This window comes from Euphorbia lathyris, chromosome 5, assembly GCF_963576675.1.
Source record: "Euphorbia lathyris chromosome 5, ddEupLath1.1, whole genome shotgun sequence".
Lineage (NCBI taxonomy): Eukaryota > Viridiplantae > Streptophyta > Magnoliopsida > Malpighiales > Euphorbiaceae > Euphorbia > Euphorbia lathyris.
The window spans coordinates 1,010,157-1,027,583 of NC_088914.1; the positions used below are offsets into that span (position 1 = coordinate 1,010,157).

Genomic DNA, 17,427 nt, shown 5'->3' on the forward strand with positions numbered 1-17,427 from the left:
ATGAGTAAAAAATGAGGGATTGAAAACTCACCTCATTAATATTTTATATATATATATATAGATTGCCCAAATAGAAAATCCCGTCATTACTTGAAATTCGATCTCTGAAATATATAAAAAGCGAGTTTTAGCAACATATTTCAAATCTTTTTTTTATCAACATATTTCAAATCTTTTTTTTAACTAACTAAAACTGATGTTTATAATGATGTCTGAAATTGATCCAACTTGCCAACATCAGTCTAGTAAAATTATAAGAAAGTTAAAAGAAAAATGATGCATAAATTTTTTTGTAAATAATTAACCACCACTTTTTTTCTTTTTTCTTTTTTATGAAGATTTTCCATTACTCGTGGAATCACCGAAAAAGGGGATGAAAACGAACACATCTCGGAATCCTTTAATGAAAATTCTCTGTATCTGTTCCCGCAAATGTTCGGATCAAAATGAAGAATGCATCCCCGTCTCCACTTAGTTATCATCTCAACTTAGAAATAATTATTAATTTAGATTCATTAAATGCTCTAGCCCAAGTAACCTTCTTCGTAACGACTGGAAAGAAAACACCTAAAACTTGGTCCAAAATATCTAAAAACTTTTTGAAGCTTCTTTCACAAATTGAGATCCGGCAACGGGCTGGCGTCAGCCTCGACACATGGTCTTACAACTTCACGGCGACCTGTGTTTTTGGTAATCAGTCGCCCGGGTTTTGTCCCTGCGACAGTGTTTATTCTAAAAGAATGAGGTGTAATTCTCAATTGAAATACTTTACCATCTGAATTTCTTTCTGCTTGTATCCACACTTCTCGTAAAACAACTTGTTCTCCAAACTGCAATCAAGAATAACCTTATAGCACCCCGTTGAACGAGCATGATCGGTCAAGAACCCGATAATTTTCTTCCCCAACTGTCGCCCACGAGCGTTGGAGTCAACTACAACATCTTCAATGTGCCCAACTTTGCCACAATTTCTTATGAACTTCTTTTCAATAAACACACTCCCAGTCGCGATAATCTTCCCAGATTGATCATCTTCAACTACACATATGAAATGATCATCACCACAAGAGCTTATTTCTCGAAAACGCTCTTCGAATTCCTTGTCTGATACAGAATCACAAACAGTTAGTTGTTGTAATAGCTCCATAAAGCCTTTGTTTTTGTCTGATATTTCCAACTTCCGGACCTGAAGCTTCTCATCGCTGTTCAATGAGTTACTGCTCTGCATCTCTTCCCGCTGAGGCTTCGATTGTTAGCGCAAAGTAACAGCAACAAATCTGTCAATACAGAGTACTAACAAAAATCAAAACCTGATGAACGGAAGAGGTTAATTGAACACCGAAACTCTCAAAAACTTGTACGAAACGTTTTCTCCATAATTTATAAAAGCTGAAAACTCGATTCCTAAGATGTACTAATCACATGTTTAGTAAATCCCCTATATTTTCTAGATCAACTTCCACAAGCTTTCAAAATGACAAAAAAAATCTCTTTTTACCACCGCATTTATGTGACTTGTATGTAATTTTCTTCAATGTATATATTTAAAAAAAATTAAACAAGCATTTCTGAAAGGCTTAATACACAAATAACCCCCTAAACTTGTCCAAATGTTGCAACTGTCCCCTCCAACTTTCAATTGTAACAACTTACCCCTCAAACTTATCCAATTGTAACAACTTACCCCTTAAACTTGTCCAATTGTAAAACACAACCCCAAATTGCTGACATGGACTGCAATTGAAGAAACACGTGAAATACAAAATCTGCAACGCTCGTGGAGTATGATAATCAGATCTTTGGCGTGATACGAATCCGGAGAAACTTTTTTACGGTTGCTTTAAATACGGGGTAAAAAAATTCCCAATTTGGGGTTATGTTTTACAAATGGACAAGTTTAAGGGGTAAGTTGTTACAATTGAAAGTTGAGGGGGGCAATTGCAACATTTAGACAAGTTCAGGGGGTTATTTGTGTATTAGGCCTTTCTGAAAAATTTTAAAATTTATAGGTACATGCATATATTTTTATTATTTAAATGTTTCTCCCACATTTCCATGTCCTATATTTTTTACAAATACCGTTTCCAATATTTCCGTTTCAGTTTTCGTATCTGAATCTATGAACTTTCCATGTAACATAGGATGCAATCCATTGGATTCACCCATTGTGACAATACATGAAACTAAAAATACTATTAACTTCATCAGAAAAGTTAAGGATCCAAGATTTGGAAGATAAAATCCATACTGGAATTTTATATTTTGGACATGATTCCAACTTATATTGCATGGAAACAGAAACTGAAATAGAAACGGACACAAGGAAACATTATTTCTAAAAAATTATAGCTAGGAAACAGTAATAGAAACTGAAACGGAAAAGGATACGAAATGCGGTAATGGAAAAGAGTTTCCGTGCAACATTGATTCCAACCACTGCAGCCTTTCAAGAGTCAGCAGTAAGATTATAATCTCATTACTCCGACTTGAGTTTTATCTTCTGAGAAAAAAAAAATCCAATCCCGACACCAAACCATATTTGGAAACAAAATTACAATTGCATATTATTCAAAGTTAGACCGGATAGCATAACAGGAGGTGAAAAAATTAGGGAACCCCTGTTTTAATCAGCCGAAGAGATGATTAGCAACCCACATCATTGAAATAATAATAACAATTTACTTGGTATTATTCCACAAAAAGTATTTGCTAAGAGTACATGTGATTTTGAAGGTGAAACAAAAATCAATCTCAATTAAACTTGATTACTTAAAATTTACAACTAAAACAGACCAAAGAGCATGAAAATCAAAGAAGAAAAATTAATTACCTGAAATTTTGGGTACTTATTGCTATTAAAACTTTGAAATTGATTTCTATAAGCAAAATACAAATAGATCCGAAGAGAAGAGATGAGATGAGATGGAAACCAAACAAACAGCTGTAGTTAGGATTGCTGCAAATAGGTACGGACGATCAATGGCAACTACTGATCCTAGTGCGAACGAAAAACTCAGTTGAAGGACGACCATGGCAACTGCTGAAAACAATCAATTTCTGAAGATAGAACCGAATCTGCCGTTTTCTTTTCTTTTTTATGCATTATTTTCTAAACACAAATATTAAAAATCCTTCCATCCTGCAAACCACGCCGGTTTTACAGGTTATCGGTTTAATCAAACCGGTAGAGCTGAATAATTAAATTGAATTAAGGGTCAAAATGGTCTTGAAGTTGGATGGTAAATCAGTTTTAGCCCCAAATCGAAGTTTAAGTATGAACTAAGTCTTGAATTATGCAATATTTGATAAATTATTGCAAATTTAACAAAGTTTTAGGTATTGAAACTGATTGTATTTGGTTGGACTAATTTGTCTAATATTTCTCTATAAGGAATGGTTTCTGATGACCAAGGTTTTGTTGGTACTCTCATGCTTCCTTGCCTCTGACTTTGAGCCCATGTAAGAGTCTCGTTTTATGGAACTATGTAAGTGGCAGAAAACCAGGACCCCGGGCTCAAATATTTAACATCCAAAAGAATTAGGCATTGCAGATATTTGTGCTAGCCTTGCTTGAATAACCAATATCCATAAAACTAGCATGACTCAACTACCTTTAGCAATTAGCATTAACATAAAAGTACCAAACTACGGAAAAGTACGTCTAATCCGTTCCTTCTAGCTAATACTAAAAAAAAAAGGCTTAATACATCTTTAACTACCCTCTTGACTCTCAAAAGTTCTAAATGACCCCTTATTCTTGTCCAATTATATAAATAATCTCATATTTCTTGTCCAACTCCACTCAATAAACCCCTATGCTTGAATGCAATTGGACAAGACCAGGGGTCATTTGGAACTTTTGAAATTTCAGGAGCGTACAGGGTAACAGATGTAGTAGGCTAAAAAATAAGGAGTGAGAGTTCCACTTATTTCATGGATTAATGAAAATTATCATGAGGATTTTCACAAATTCAAAACAATGTATATGCTTCTGTTTTCTAATTCCTTCCTTCTCTTTCTTTTTTGTGTTCTGTATTGTATTAAAGACTTAAGTTGAGTTTGGGTTTAGGGTTTTCTAACATTGATCAACAAACAATTAACAATTGCATTAAATTACTCCAAAGAAAGTATTCAATCCCTCTCCTTCTAACTTCTATCAAAAAATTATCACACAGCGAGGACATATTTAATGTAATCTTCATAATCAGATCAATCAATCAAATAATAGAATTGATGTTACCATCACCTGCAGAATTCAGAATCGACGCCTTGTTTCAGTCGACGGTGAGAAGCAGCGGCAACGGTGACCAACCGACCGGTGGGGGCTGGAGCTGGGAGCAGCGAGGAACGACGGTCTCCGATTTGGGATTTCTATCGAGAGGGAAATGGGATTGGGGACCGAAAGCATTTAACACTTCAATTTTATTCTTGTCAAAAAAAAAAAAAAAAAAACCTTAATTAAACCCTGAAACTTTACATGCTTTAAGGATCAAAACAATGATTAATTATTTTTCCACATTGAGTCTTAATCATTATTTTTATTATAGATTTAGCCTTTATTTAATTTTTTCATCGAGTTTGGATGGCACGCATTGTTAGGACGATTCGGCTTATTGACGTGGAAAAATAAAAATAAGAATTTATTGACTAGGATAGATAGCGAGCAAAAAGTAACAAGAATTTACACAAATTAATTTCCAGTAGGTTCTTACAAACTCGATCTTCTCCTCTCCCATTTTGTAATTTTCAGTATTAGAATCGCCAAATCAATATTCTCATCTCCTAAACTCAACGGAAAAGTTAAATAAGGATCAAATCCATAACAAAATCAATAATGAAGAGCTCAATATGGAAAAATAATTAATCAAGGGCTTGATCTTTAAAACATGTAAAGTTTAAAAGCTTAATTATGTTTTTTTGCCTCTATTCTTTTCTGATTTTGATTAATTAAACATAACGGTGTCGTTGTGATTCTGTTTTAGAAAAATAAAAATAAAACACATGCTTTGTGAGGGTTGTAATAGTGTCAAACCGAGTTTTAGCCTGCTCAAACTCGGTTCATTAGAAAATTGACAAGCTCGAGTTTAATATTTTGTTTATGAACTGCTATTGAGCTGCTTTTTTATTTGTTCACGAACTTTGCTCGCTGACATCTCGTTAATTTAATTCTATTCATGAAATCTGATCGCAAACAACTCATTAATTAAAGCTCGAGATCAATATTTTGTTCTTGTGTTGCTCGCAAGCTGCTATGAACTGTTCATTTATTCGTTCACGAGCTTTGCTCATAAGAATCTCGTTAATTTTGTACATGAATTTTACTCGCTAACATCTCATTAGTTATGTTAATTTGGAATTTCTTTAACACAATTATATAAATTTGAAAATTACAAAATTAAAAGTTTCACAGAACTGCGTAATTTTACATTTCGCCCTTATAGAATACAATTATTAGAAGAATAATCGAACCAAATTTGCTTGCGAGTCTGTTCATAAACATTATAGCCGAGCTTATTCAAGAAATTGCAACCGGACCTGCTCGCGAGTTTTCGAATCAAGTTCTACCGTGCTCAAACTCGACTCATTTATAAATCGAACCGAACATAATCGAGTCTTTATCGAGCAAAGCAGCTCGACTCATTTACAGTTTTGTTAATTGACTTCAACCTTGCAATGTCCAACCTCCATAGCTGCAATTCCTTCTTTCAAACCAAATGTAGCGGCGTGTGGACATTATTTGTTGGGTTGCTAAATACCACCTCCAAAGTAATTATCACCACCTCTATTTGGACTTTTTTGCCCTTCTCATAATTTTGATCAAAAACTGAAAATTCTCTCTCCAAAATCATAAACCCGAACAACAATAATTGAAATTGTGAAAATAATTGATGTGTGACAACCCGAACCCCAAAAATGGGTGATTACAAGTCGGAAACATTAAAATTTACGTTTTTTTATAAAAGAACTCATAAAAATAATATATCTTTTTTATGACGATTTTGCATTTTTCGTCACAAAAAATTGAAACGATTTAGTATCTTTCGTCACTAAAAATTTTACGATTTTGCACCGGCCAAAATTTGGACTAAACAGATGCCGCATCCGTTCGGCCCATGGCGGGAACAGATGCTGCATCCGCCCCCACCATGGGCCGAACGGATGCGGCATCCATTTAGGCCCAATTTTGGCCGATTCTCTAAAAAAATCAGTATTGAAAAAAAATTATGAAAAGGACAAAATTATCCAAATGGGGACAGTAATAAGTAATTTGAGGGAAGTAAATAGCAAAACCCAAAAAAAATTAGTCCTATAGTTCTTGAAACAGATAGCGGAATTAATTTTGACGTACAAAACAGACAACACAATTTCAAACCTCTCTTCACAACTGATGATGAGATTGTCTTGCCATCTGAAACAGTTAATGCTAATTTCCCTGAAAATATATGACATTGCCATTATAAACAGCTTTTTCGGACTATTTCGCTTCTATGCATCTCGAGAAATACAAATTCTACATATGTTCTAACACCTACAATGTCACTTGATAAAACACTCTTCGCTTTCTCGTTACAACAGCTGAGAAACTCCGATACTTAAATCAGTAATGATTGACCGAGTAGTCTAAATTTACTGTGGAAAAAGTACGGGGAGTTCTCTATTCTAAACCACACCGAGAAGGTGGACAAGCCTCGTTCTACCTATATTAACAATGAAAACATATTACAACACACTCATTTCATTCTCCTGAGAGATAAAAGCACAGTCTCCACCCCTCGAGCTGATGAATGAGGGATCCAGGATTCAAGTAACTACGTCTTGTGAAGAAGCTATTGAGGAATCTCAGATATCACAATGGAAGAGGATATCCACGGAGGTAAGCGGAATCCACTCCTGATTCCCGCACCAATGCCACCCTACCTGTCCGGGCCACCTTCATCGAAGGAGAAAGCGAGGAAGTTAAAAAATGAAAAACAAGGCGAAAATACAGATTGAATGAAACTTGGCAAGGGATGACTGACCTCACAAATCCCATATGGCTCTAATAATCTCTGCAGGGCAGCCATCTTGTTTAAATCACCCGTAAGCTGGAAGGTTATCGAATAATAATATGATTAGTAAAGCCATAAATTTTGGAAAACGAGAAACAACTATTGACGGAGAAGATAGAAAGAGGCATTAACAAGTATAACAATAAGTATAGAGCTCGTTTTTTATACTGAGCACCATATCGAACCCAATTACGACAAACGAAAACCAAAATATGCCACATCCATTCAACAATATTCGGAATATTAAACACGTAGAATTCAGAGCCCCCTCTTCACACTGTTACACTACACATTTGCTAAATATATATATTATTCTGCCATATCGAACCCAATTACGACAAACGAAAACCAAATACGCCACATCCATTCATCAATATTCAGAATATTAAACGAGCAGAATTCAGAGCCCCCTTTTCACTGTTACACTACACATTTGCTAAATATATACATTATTCTGCCATAATGAACCCAATTACGAGAAACGAAAACCACATACGCCACATCCAATCATCAATATTCGGAATATTAAACGAGCATAATTCAGAGCCCCCTTTTCACACTGTTACACTACACATATTTGATAGATATATATATATATTATACGCCACATCGAGTATATAACACTAAGAGAAAGCACTACCTCAAGCGTAATTGTGTGGTCAGACACATCAACAGCGTTGGCTCGAAATATGCTCGCAATATCAAGGACATCTCTCCTAGCAGAAGTATTCACTGCTACTTTTATCAGCATTAACTCTCGTTCTGCAAATGGCAAATGTGTAATGTCGTGTACCTGAACGAATCACCAACCATAGTAGCATTAACTACTCGGAACAGCTGAAGAAAAAAGCAGTAGCCTTCCAATAATAAGTCTAGCAAAATATCTCGTAACGAAAGGAAATAACATTACTAAGGATTAATTTAACAATGTAGCCAAATTCCGCTCCTGACACGAATGAATACATAGCAGCATTAACTACTCGGAACAGCTGAAGAAAAAAGCAGTAGCCTTCCAATAATAAGTCAAGCAAAATATCTTGTAACGAAAGGAAATAACATTACTAAGGATTAATTTAACAATGTAGCAAAATTCCGCTCCTGACACAAACGAATTTATGAAAAAAGACATACTGAAGCCACCTAAATTTTGGTCAAGTAAACTGAACAGCCACTCACCTCATGTAAATCTATCAACTTATGAAGTTGCAGAACCAATTTGCTGATTGACTCGTCAGTTCCGGGAATAACAGTTGTTATGCGAGAAAGTCCTTCTATCTCGGCGCTACCCACTGCAAGACTCTGAGAGATTGAAGCGAGAAAAAAAACAATGAACCATAAGTGGCCAAACATTTTGGAAGAAAAATAGAGATGAACATAAACTATGCAGACCTGAATATTATAACCTCGTCGAGACATAACACCAGTGATAGAGTTGAGAACACCAGGAGAATCATTCACAAGGATAGATAACGTATGTGATCGAAATCCGCTAGACTGAATTGAAATCAACAAAGGAAATACTAGTGTAGTCAATATGAGAATGAAAGGTGAGATAACTATAGTTTAAGGTAGGCCTAAAACATCTCTAGCCCCCGTATCCGAAACAACTACGTATGCGTCAGATATTAGTATGAAAGCTATTATTGGGCCTTAAATGTCAGCTTAAACTTTTAGTTTAATTAATTCCATGACATGGTATCAAAGTCTCTTAAACCGAGTGATTAAGAGTTCGAATCTTAACAACCGCATGTTAGTTTAATTTCAACACATGGTAAGATGGGGCGTGTGTTGTACACGCTTCAAGTCCAGTGGGCATGTCAGATATTAATATGAAAGCTATTATTGGATCTTAACTATCAGCTTAAGCTTTTAGTTTATACAATCTTGAAAGGTAATCCAGTGTCTTACATCTTCATCATAGAGAACTCCCCAATGAGCGTCGAGAACTTGATTTACACGGAAGTCGTCATAAGGCTCCACAGGATATACGTCACCCTTAAATTGAAAAATGCATAAACAAGAAGTTAGCCTTTAACAATGTACCAATATAATGCAAAAATCACCATATACATAAAGCTAAAAGAGAAAACTAAAGCAAATGCAAATTTACCATACAAATGATATAGTCAGGGGCGGAGACAAGGAGGGGCCTGGGTAGCCGGCCTCTCAGGCCAGGGGTGGTTCCGACCCCTGTCTCGGGAAGATTGAGGTTGGGGTGTCAAGATAGCATAGAAAAAAATATATATACACAGGTGTAAAATTGGCTCCCGAGCTTAGCAGTCACGAGTTCATTAAACTATCCAAATTAGAATACAAGTTCCCTAGAGTAAAAGTACGAGACCATATATACAAGTATCAGAAATCAAGTTCGTGTCGTGTCATTTTGGGTTAGTGTTGAATTTTGTCAAAGAAGCATGCTTAACACAGCCTATAGCGTACGGAACTTAAGAAGGATTGGAAAAGTAGAGTAAACCGAAACCCGACCTAAAAAATTTCGTCACAATCGTGTTAACCTGTTCGGGTTAGTGTCTATTTCATGTCGTGTTTTCGGGTTACCTGTAATTTTGTTATGCATATATATTAATGATAACTTTTAAAAATATAAGAAGATATGTCAGTATTTTAAATACTTTATGTCATTTTTATATTAGTATGTTAACACTAACCATCGAAAAAGTCCGCTAATACCATATTAAGGGTCATGTAATGTTTATAACAATTTAGCAGGTTCGAATCAATCTGACATATAAAAATGTGTAGTGTAACGGTAAAACGTTATTGTTGTGTGACCGGGTTCGAGTCTTAGGAGCGGCCTCTTGCCAAAAAAAAATTGGCAAGGGAAGGCTTGCCCCCAGTACACCCTTGTGGTGGGACCCCTCCCCGGACCCTCGCTAAGTGGGGACGCGTAATGCACCGGGCCGCCCTTTATTAATAAAATGATAGATAAAAATACGAGAGAATATAACAATAATTTTAAATATTCGTGTCATTTCGTGTCGTTTCGGGTTAGCATATCAACCCTAACCTAATCCAAAAATTTGTGTGTCAGTTTCATGTCAACCCAAAAATGACACATTACCCGCTAAGCTAAACCCAAATACTAAACTTGCGTGTCAATTTCGTGTCGTGTAATCGGGTCATGTGTACTTTTGCCACCTCTATAGATATCCACAAATTTTCTTCTTCCTACCATCAAACTGAGGGACCTAGGTTGCAACTTGCAACTAGATATTTTTCTACCCATGTATACGATCATCAGGGTAATTTCATATGCAGTCTAAATGACAACCATCCCAGAATACGAACAAGCATACAAAATAGAAAATATATCCCCCAACAAACAGCAGTACATACTATTCCCCCTGAAATATTTTGACATTAGATATCAAAGCTCTAGCATTTCCAAAATACCCAAATAAAAAGATCCAAAATTGGATTGAACCAAAGAACATATTTAAGGAATGCAAGTGCGCAACGAATACTCGGACAATATCTATAAAGATTACTGATTGACCAAATAAGATTTATGTACCTTTGAAGATGAAATGGTGCTTCCATTGAGGGAACCATTTGAATTTCCTGTAAGATTATTGACTGAACTACTGGGCAAGGCATCACAAGCTTGCATATTTTCAAGGTCAGGATAAGAAGCTGCAGAAAATCTCCAAAATGGAGCTGTTTCACCCATCCTTTCCCGTCTCAGAGCAATCTATATCAGTGTCAATTCAAGCTTCATTACACAGATATTACAATAATAATAACAAATATTAGTCTTGATTCTGCATACTGTGAACCTTAATACTACTTATGCGAAATAACCTCACATATAGAGTACAGAACCACCTTGATAAGGTTGGTATTTCAGTTGTTTTTGTCGGAGATTAATATAAGATCTATGATTGGGCCTTAACTATCAACTAGCTGTTGGTTAAAACGGTTTCATGACATGGTATCAGAGCCTCTAGGACCAAACGGTCGAGGGTTCGAGTCCTGGCAACCTCGATCTTATTCATGAACTTGTTCATGAACCTATAACCAAGCCAACTCGTGAGCTTTTGAGCTGAGTTTCGCCGTGCTTAAGCTCGGCTCGTTTATAGATCGAGCTTTTATCATCATGAGCGGCTCGACTTATTTACAGCCCTAGTTTGAAGGAAAGAAGAGAATTGATTTGGACAACGAATTAGACCACACATGTTTCCCTCCTGACTGCAACTAGCTGTATTGTGGCCAAATGACTAGTTGGCAAGATTAAAATAAATGCCTCCACTCCATCTTTCACAACAAACGTTACCTTAATGCTTAAGATATTTAACATCCTGTGAGGTTAATTATATGATTTCTTATTCATAAATCCATGAAAAGCACAGCAAGATTGATATGATACCTTTCCGGTTCTCGAAAGCTCTTTAATCCTGAACTTGCTCAAGTTCCTCAAAACAGCAGCCATCTTTCCAGGGTCTCCAGTAACCTGAGACATCCACAGGTGTGATATACAACAGATCACGGACAATTACAGTCTGAAATAAGCAATAGAAACTTATCATGTCATGATAAAAAAGGGCGGCCCGGTCGCATTACGCGTCCCCGCTGAGCGAGGGTCCGGGGAGGGGTCCCACCACAAGGGTGTATTGGGGGCAAGCCTTCCCTTGCCAATTTAATTGGCAAGAGGCCGCTCCTAAGACTCGAACCCGTGACCTCTGGTCACACGGCAACAACGTTTTACCGTTGCGCCAAGGCTCGCCCTCTATCATGTCATGATAGATCTCTCAAAATTCTTCCAATGCATCAAAAAAACTAATAAAAGCTATTCTTAGGCTTTAACTATCAGCTTAACCTTTTAGTTCAATTGGTTCCATGACATGGTATCAAAGCCTCTTAGACCAAATGGTCGAGGGTTCTAATCCTAGCAACCTCACTTATTAATGAATTTAAACACAATAAAGCCATTAAGGCTCATTTCCCGAGTGCCCCAACCTAAAAATGTTGCACAAGTTCATACTCATGATAACACGTGAACCAGCACAAAAATTCATGGAAAGGGCAAGAGGTTCTAAACTACTTTCCATAATATTTGTCTTTCTAGAGAAATTTTTTTGTTAAATAAAGTTTGACATTTTGATTCAATCAATGTACATTAATTGATGTTTTACCAAATATACCCCTATTTAAGTTGCATTTTTATTTTAGGAATAGATAAAAATTAATTAATGGATACAATTAATACAAGGGTAACAAAGTCTTTTAGTTAACGTTAATTACATTTCTTAACCTTAAAAGACAAATATTATGGAACAGAGGGAGTAGTTAAGTACTTCATCAATAAGTCTCCCATGGTCCTTCACATTTCTTCTGCAGATTTATTTATCACACTCCAAATATTAAAGGTTGATAAACAGTGCTTGTAATTTTATAGGACATGTATCTAGAGAAAGTTCATGTTTGACATAAAATACATTATAAACTACTAACAATTCTCCAGTAAGGTAACAGTATTTAAAATTCTCAACAAAGTGAAAAGTTATGATGTTAACAAAGGATAAGTCCCTATAAAAACTATGGAGAAAATCACCTCAATTGTCAGTGTCTTCTCTGAGGTATCAACAACTTTAGCTCTGAAGATGTCCGCCAGCCACATGATCTGAAATTTAAGGTCAATTACGACAAGTTTAAGTACTTAAACCAATCTTATAAAAAAAAAAAGGTACTTAAACCAATGGACTAAAACATATAAGTTTCCAATTCTCTCTGAAGAACATAAGTAAGCTTTCTCAGACAAATTCCGCAATACAAGGCACTTCCTATTTGTGAAGATTGGTTTCAGGCTGGATGATATGAGTGAAATTAACAATTGCAACCATAGAGTTAGACAGTAACACACATGTAAGCGAAGACAGGAAGAAAATGATACAAAAAGAACAAACTAAATGTTAAAACATCACCTCAGGACGAGTGACTGGATCCACATTAAGTTTTATCAGCATCATTTCACGTTCCACTTGTGGTTCCTTAGAGATATCCTCCACCTGATGAAATCAAACAATTTAGTAATTAAGTATAGAATAAACAGTTGGAAACAAATGCTTCAACAAGCCTGGACTATGCTAATGCAAGAAGAACTCAAATATGAGCCAAAAAGGGCAAAATAAAAGTAGGACAAACAATTTTGTTTCAATAAAGTCATTCAAGCGACTTCAAGAGCAAAAAGACACCGGAAATATGACATGGTTTTCTCATCAACACTAGTCAACTTTCACTGCTGACCGAAACGACAGGTGGCTTCCCATTTATGAGCCAAAAAGAGCAAAATAAACAATTATGATTGTGCTTCCCATTTGTGTTTGTATCAACACCAAACAATTGCTATATATAAGCCTATAAATCAAGTACCAAAATCCACCTAACTTATAATAGATATTGAATGCAAGGATCTTGGTGTATTCAAGTCAAAGCCACATATTATGATTTCTAGCATTTTTTCATGAAACTCAAAATCTTAGCATTTCTTGCATGTCTATTCCAGTCAAGGACGGATCAGGAGGAGCAGAGGGGCTTAAGCACCCACTGATCGCCGGAAAACGCCAAACATTCTATAGAAACTATGCACAGGGATTTGATTTTTTTTTTATGTAAAAACAACCAAAAAATATCAATTCAGCACCCATAAATCACAAGAGACCACCACAAGCACCTTATCAGGAATCCTAAATCTGTTACTGAGTGCAGTGAATTGTTAATTGTTATTTGAGCTGACAAATCAATATTATGTTAAAGTATTAACCTTTATGACATTGACAAGCTTGTTGAGCTGCTCCACAACTTGTTGCAAAACCTTTTCAGTTCCTCGAACAACTATAGTAAAAAGAGCCTTGTCCTTGTTCAAACCAACAGCAAGTGACTCAATATTGTAACCCCTTCTAGCAAAAACTCCTGCAATTCTGTTTATTATTCCACTTTCATCGCCAACAAAGACTGAGATTGTGTGCCTTTGCACCCTGACATTACAACAATAAGATTCAATTTCTATGATTTATCAAAATAATCATAGTTTAAATGCAATGTTGGTCACTGAATTTGCGGGGTTTGTCTCAAAATGGTCATTAAACTTCAATTTGTCTTAATAGAGTCATTCAACTTTGATTTTTTTCAATAAAATCATACCGGTGACTTCAGATGGAAAAGACTAACGGAATCTTCACATTAAAAATATAACAACTAGATTAAAGCTTATAATATCAAAAGAAATAATATAATCAGAAACACCAAATTCTTGTGTATTGCATCCATGATCAACAGAAGTTTAACAACAACAACAAAGTCTTAATCCCGAAATGATTCGGGGTCGGCTTTTAAGATGTGGTTAACACCAAAAAAAAATATAGTAGTTAACACCAAAACAAATATAGTAGTCGGGGACAGGTCCAAAGAGGGCTTGGGGGCTTGAGCGTCCAGTGGTCGCCGGAAAACACTAAAAATTCTATAGAAATTGTGTATGATTTTTAAATTTTTTTATGTAAAAACACAAAAAAAAAAAAAAAAAAAAAAAATCAATTTAGCACCTATAAATCACGAGATATCCTAGGCCTATCCTAGTATCAAAGTCCCAGGGAGACTAGTCCTCTCCCCCATTACACGGGTTGGAATTACATCGGTTTCCCCCCCTACTGCTACTGATAGGATGCTGACAGTGTAATATTGGTGTCTTAAGATTATTCATATATCGTGATGTATGACCATTGTGGCTTCCCTGTGTGATATTAATATGAATGCTTGCCACTGTATTTTTCCCGGTTTATAGCTTGTCCCTAACCCGTATATGTGCACTCTTGGCTGGTTTACCTCCTAGGGGAAGTAAGCGCCACAAGGTGTCAACGAGTTGGCCCCGTGACAGGTGGTACAAGCACCATTGAATCATGGATCAGTCACTGATAGCAGTGAAATCTAATATGCAAATAATCAAACACATCAAAATACAGTTAATCTAATAGCCATTCCGATAGTCCTTTTTGTCTCAAGTCACAGGAGTTTAGTGACCATTTTAAGACAAACCTCAAAATTCAGTGACCAGCCCTGCATTTAACCCAAATACTCACAAAAACCATGCCTCGAACTTCAAAATTCTGAAAGAAATAGAATTAGTGATACACAGAAACGAAAAGCATTTCCCCCAAACTTATAATTAACGCAACGCCAATCAATAAACAGCACTAAAACCATGAAATGAAGGAGTTTAAAGACTCACTTAGAGCGAGAAAATGGAGGAACAGTGTCAGAAACAGCAAGTTTGTCTCCATTTTCTTGGCTAAGACTAGCAGAAAGCTTAATTACACCGCCATTGCTGCTCCGAGTGAGAAAACGAAAACTGCTCCTTGAAAAAGCACTAGTTAAATCTACTTTCAAAGATGAGGCGGCGAGCGGAGAAGATGAAAATGTAGCTACAGCAGCCATGGCTTTTCTTGTCTGTACTTACTTCACTGCTACAAGTGAATGAGAAGAGACGGAGTGACGGAGGTTTAAACAGACGGTGGACACTTTGGGGAAGAGAAGGGGACAGGTAGAAATTAAGCAAAATGTGTTCACACTAGTGGAGTACAACAAAACACTAAAAGAAACGTGATCTTTTTTCCTAAAACGGTAAAATTATAAGGGTTAATTAGGACAACTTCTTCGGTGCAATACACTCGACCAATCAAAAAAGAGAATCATGCTAGCTTATTGGAATATGATCGGTGGAAGGAAATAAATTATACAATTGTTACGTTTCTATTGACAATGGCCAATGGACCGGGACCATAGTAGAATTTCTCGTTAATTAGGGTGTCGTGTGGTTGCTCCTCATCCTCATGTTCCTCTTTGCCTTTTCATTGTCCCGTATATTATTTAAATTTTATAACTTGGAAAATTAAAAATAGCAGTTGCATGAGAAATACGGTTCTAAACAATTTTAATTCTTAGATTTTTTTAGAGTTAGGTTTTGTTTGATAAACCACTTAACTGCTTAAATTAAAATGTTAAGCACTTATTTGATATAAGTGTGTTTGGTAACTGTTATGTATTCATCACTTAAATTAGTTAATTAAGTTAAAAACCACTTATTTTGATAAATCAAAATATTTAACTTAACATTTTAAGTTTTTTTTTTTTTTACTGTGAAGGATACTTTATTAATTAGGAATTAGTAGAACATTACATATAAAGGGAGGGGGCTCAGACAGCCACACTCCTCTATCAGAACTAGAAACGACTGCCCGAGCTATGAGATGGGCTGCCGAATTTGCTGACCTGTGAACAAAACTAATTGAAACGTTTATCATTTCCTGTAGCAGGGATTTGCAATCATTAGTAACTAGGTCCAGAACCGAACTGCCGCTAGTTTCTCGCCGGAGAGCATACACTAGTACTTGTGAGTCCGATTCTATAAAAACGTCCCTCCAACCCATTGATTTTAACCAGCTTAGAGCTTCACGGAACGACAGGGTCTCGACGAGAAGCGGACTGCAATGTAACACGCCATTACCAGCTGCTAGAAAAGAACCTGAGCTATCCCGGCACAGAAACCCGAAGCCTGCGTAACCCTCAGGAGCAAAGATCGCACCGTCCACATTCATTTTTATCGAGCCCGACGGCGGGGGGTACCACGTTGTTGGATATGCTGGTGTGCTCGTGCTAGATGAGCGTTTTTCCTGAGCTTCAGACCAGCGTGCTAAGTAGGATGATGCTGATTTGAAGAGGATAGGCGGAGCAGTATTCGTGTTCGACCAAACTTTGCTATTTCTGTTCATCCACAAGAACCAGCAACCAACCGCGACAAGGGCTACCAGATCCTGAAAGTTACCTTGCAATAATACCCAAAACTCAGCGAAGTTAGAACAGCGACTACTCTGATCGGAGAGCGGCGAGCAGTTCCAAAACAACCGAGCTGTTCTGCATGAAACCAGAACGTGAAAGGCATCCTCAACGGCAGTTCTACACAACGGACATGTCAAGTTAACAGCTACATGTCTGTTCAAAAGGGCCTATAAGGTGTTGGTCCCTAGTAATTAGTTCCAAGGGGGGGTTAGGAACTAATGTAACTTTTTTTTGCTTTTAATTATGCTGACTTAATGTTATTTTAAAAGTTTGATAACTCAGCGTGTTGGTCAGCACGGCCGATTGATTAGTCAGACAGTTTTAGTTCTGTGCTGACTAAGACTGCTTGACTTGAGAGTTTGGAATTGACACTTGAAAGGTCAGCTTCCAACTTAGCACTCAGATTTACTCAGTTTCAGTTTTAACAATTTATAAGCTGAGTAAATGCAACAAGCAACACATGCACATATATATATATATTGAGAGAAAGAGTTTAGAAGTTACTCAGCACGACTTATCCTGGTTCGGCCTC

General features: G+C 36.5%; 2 protein-coding genes across 2 annotated transcripts; both read right to left on the bottom strand.

Annotated features, from left to right (window-relative positions):
* Positions 1–488: 488 nt before the first annotated feature.
* LOC136231053 (glucosamine 6-phosphate N-acetyltransferase) lies at positions 489–4,417 on the bottom strand. Its single transcript, XM_066020297.1, has 2 exons — positions 4,247–4,417; positions 489–1,277 (listed from the first exon to the last, which is right to left on the bottom strand). The coding sequence occupies exon 2, from the start codon at positions 1,226–1,228 to the stop codon at positions 755–757; it is 474 nt and encodes a 157-aa protein (XP_065876369.1). The 5' UTR covers positions 1,229–1,277; positions 4,247–4,417; the 3' UTR covers positions 489–754.
* Positions 4,418–6,294: 1,877 nt separating this feature from the next.
* LOC136230614 (acetolactate synthase small subunit 2, chloroplastic) lies at positions 6,295–15,616 on the bottom strand. The gene is made up of 12 exons (XM_066019742.1): positions 15,289–15,616; positions 13,828–14,041; positions 12,989–13,072; positions 12,619–12,687; positions 11,434–11,517; positions 10,582–10,758; positions 8,958–9,044; positions 8,439–8,543; positions 8,226–8,348; positions 7,690–7,842; positions 7,020–7,085; positions 6,295–6,931 (listed from the first exon to the last, which is right to left on the bottom strand). Exons 1-12 carry the CDS (start codon positions 15,492–15,494, stop codon positions 6,848–6,850), a joined length of 1,452 nt encoding a protein of 483 aa, XP_065875814.1. The 5' UTR covers positions 15,495–15,616; the 3' UTR covers positions 6,295–6,847.
* Positions 15,617–17,427: the final 1,811 nt, after the last annotated feature.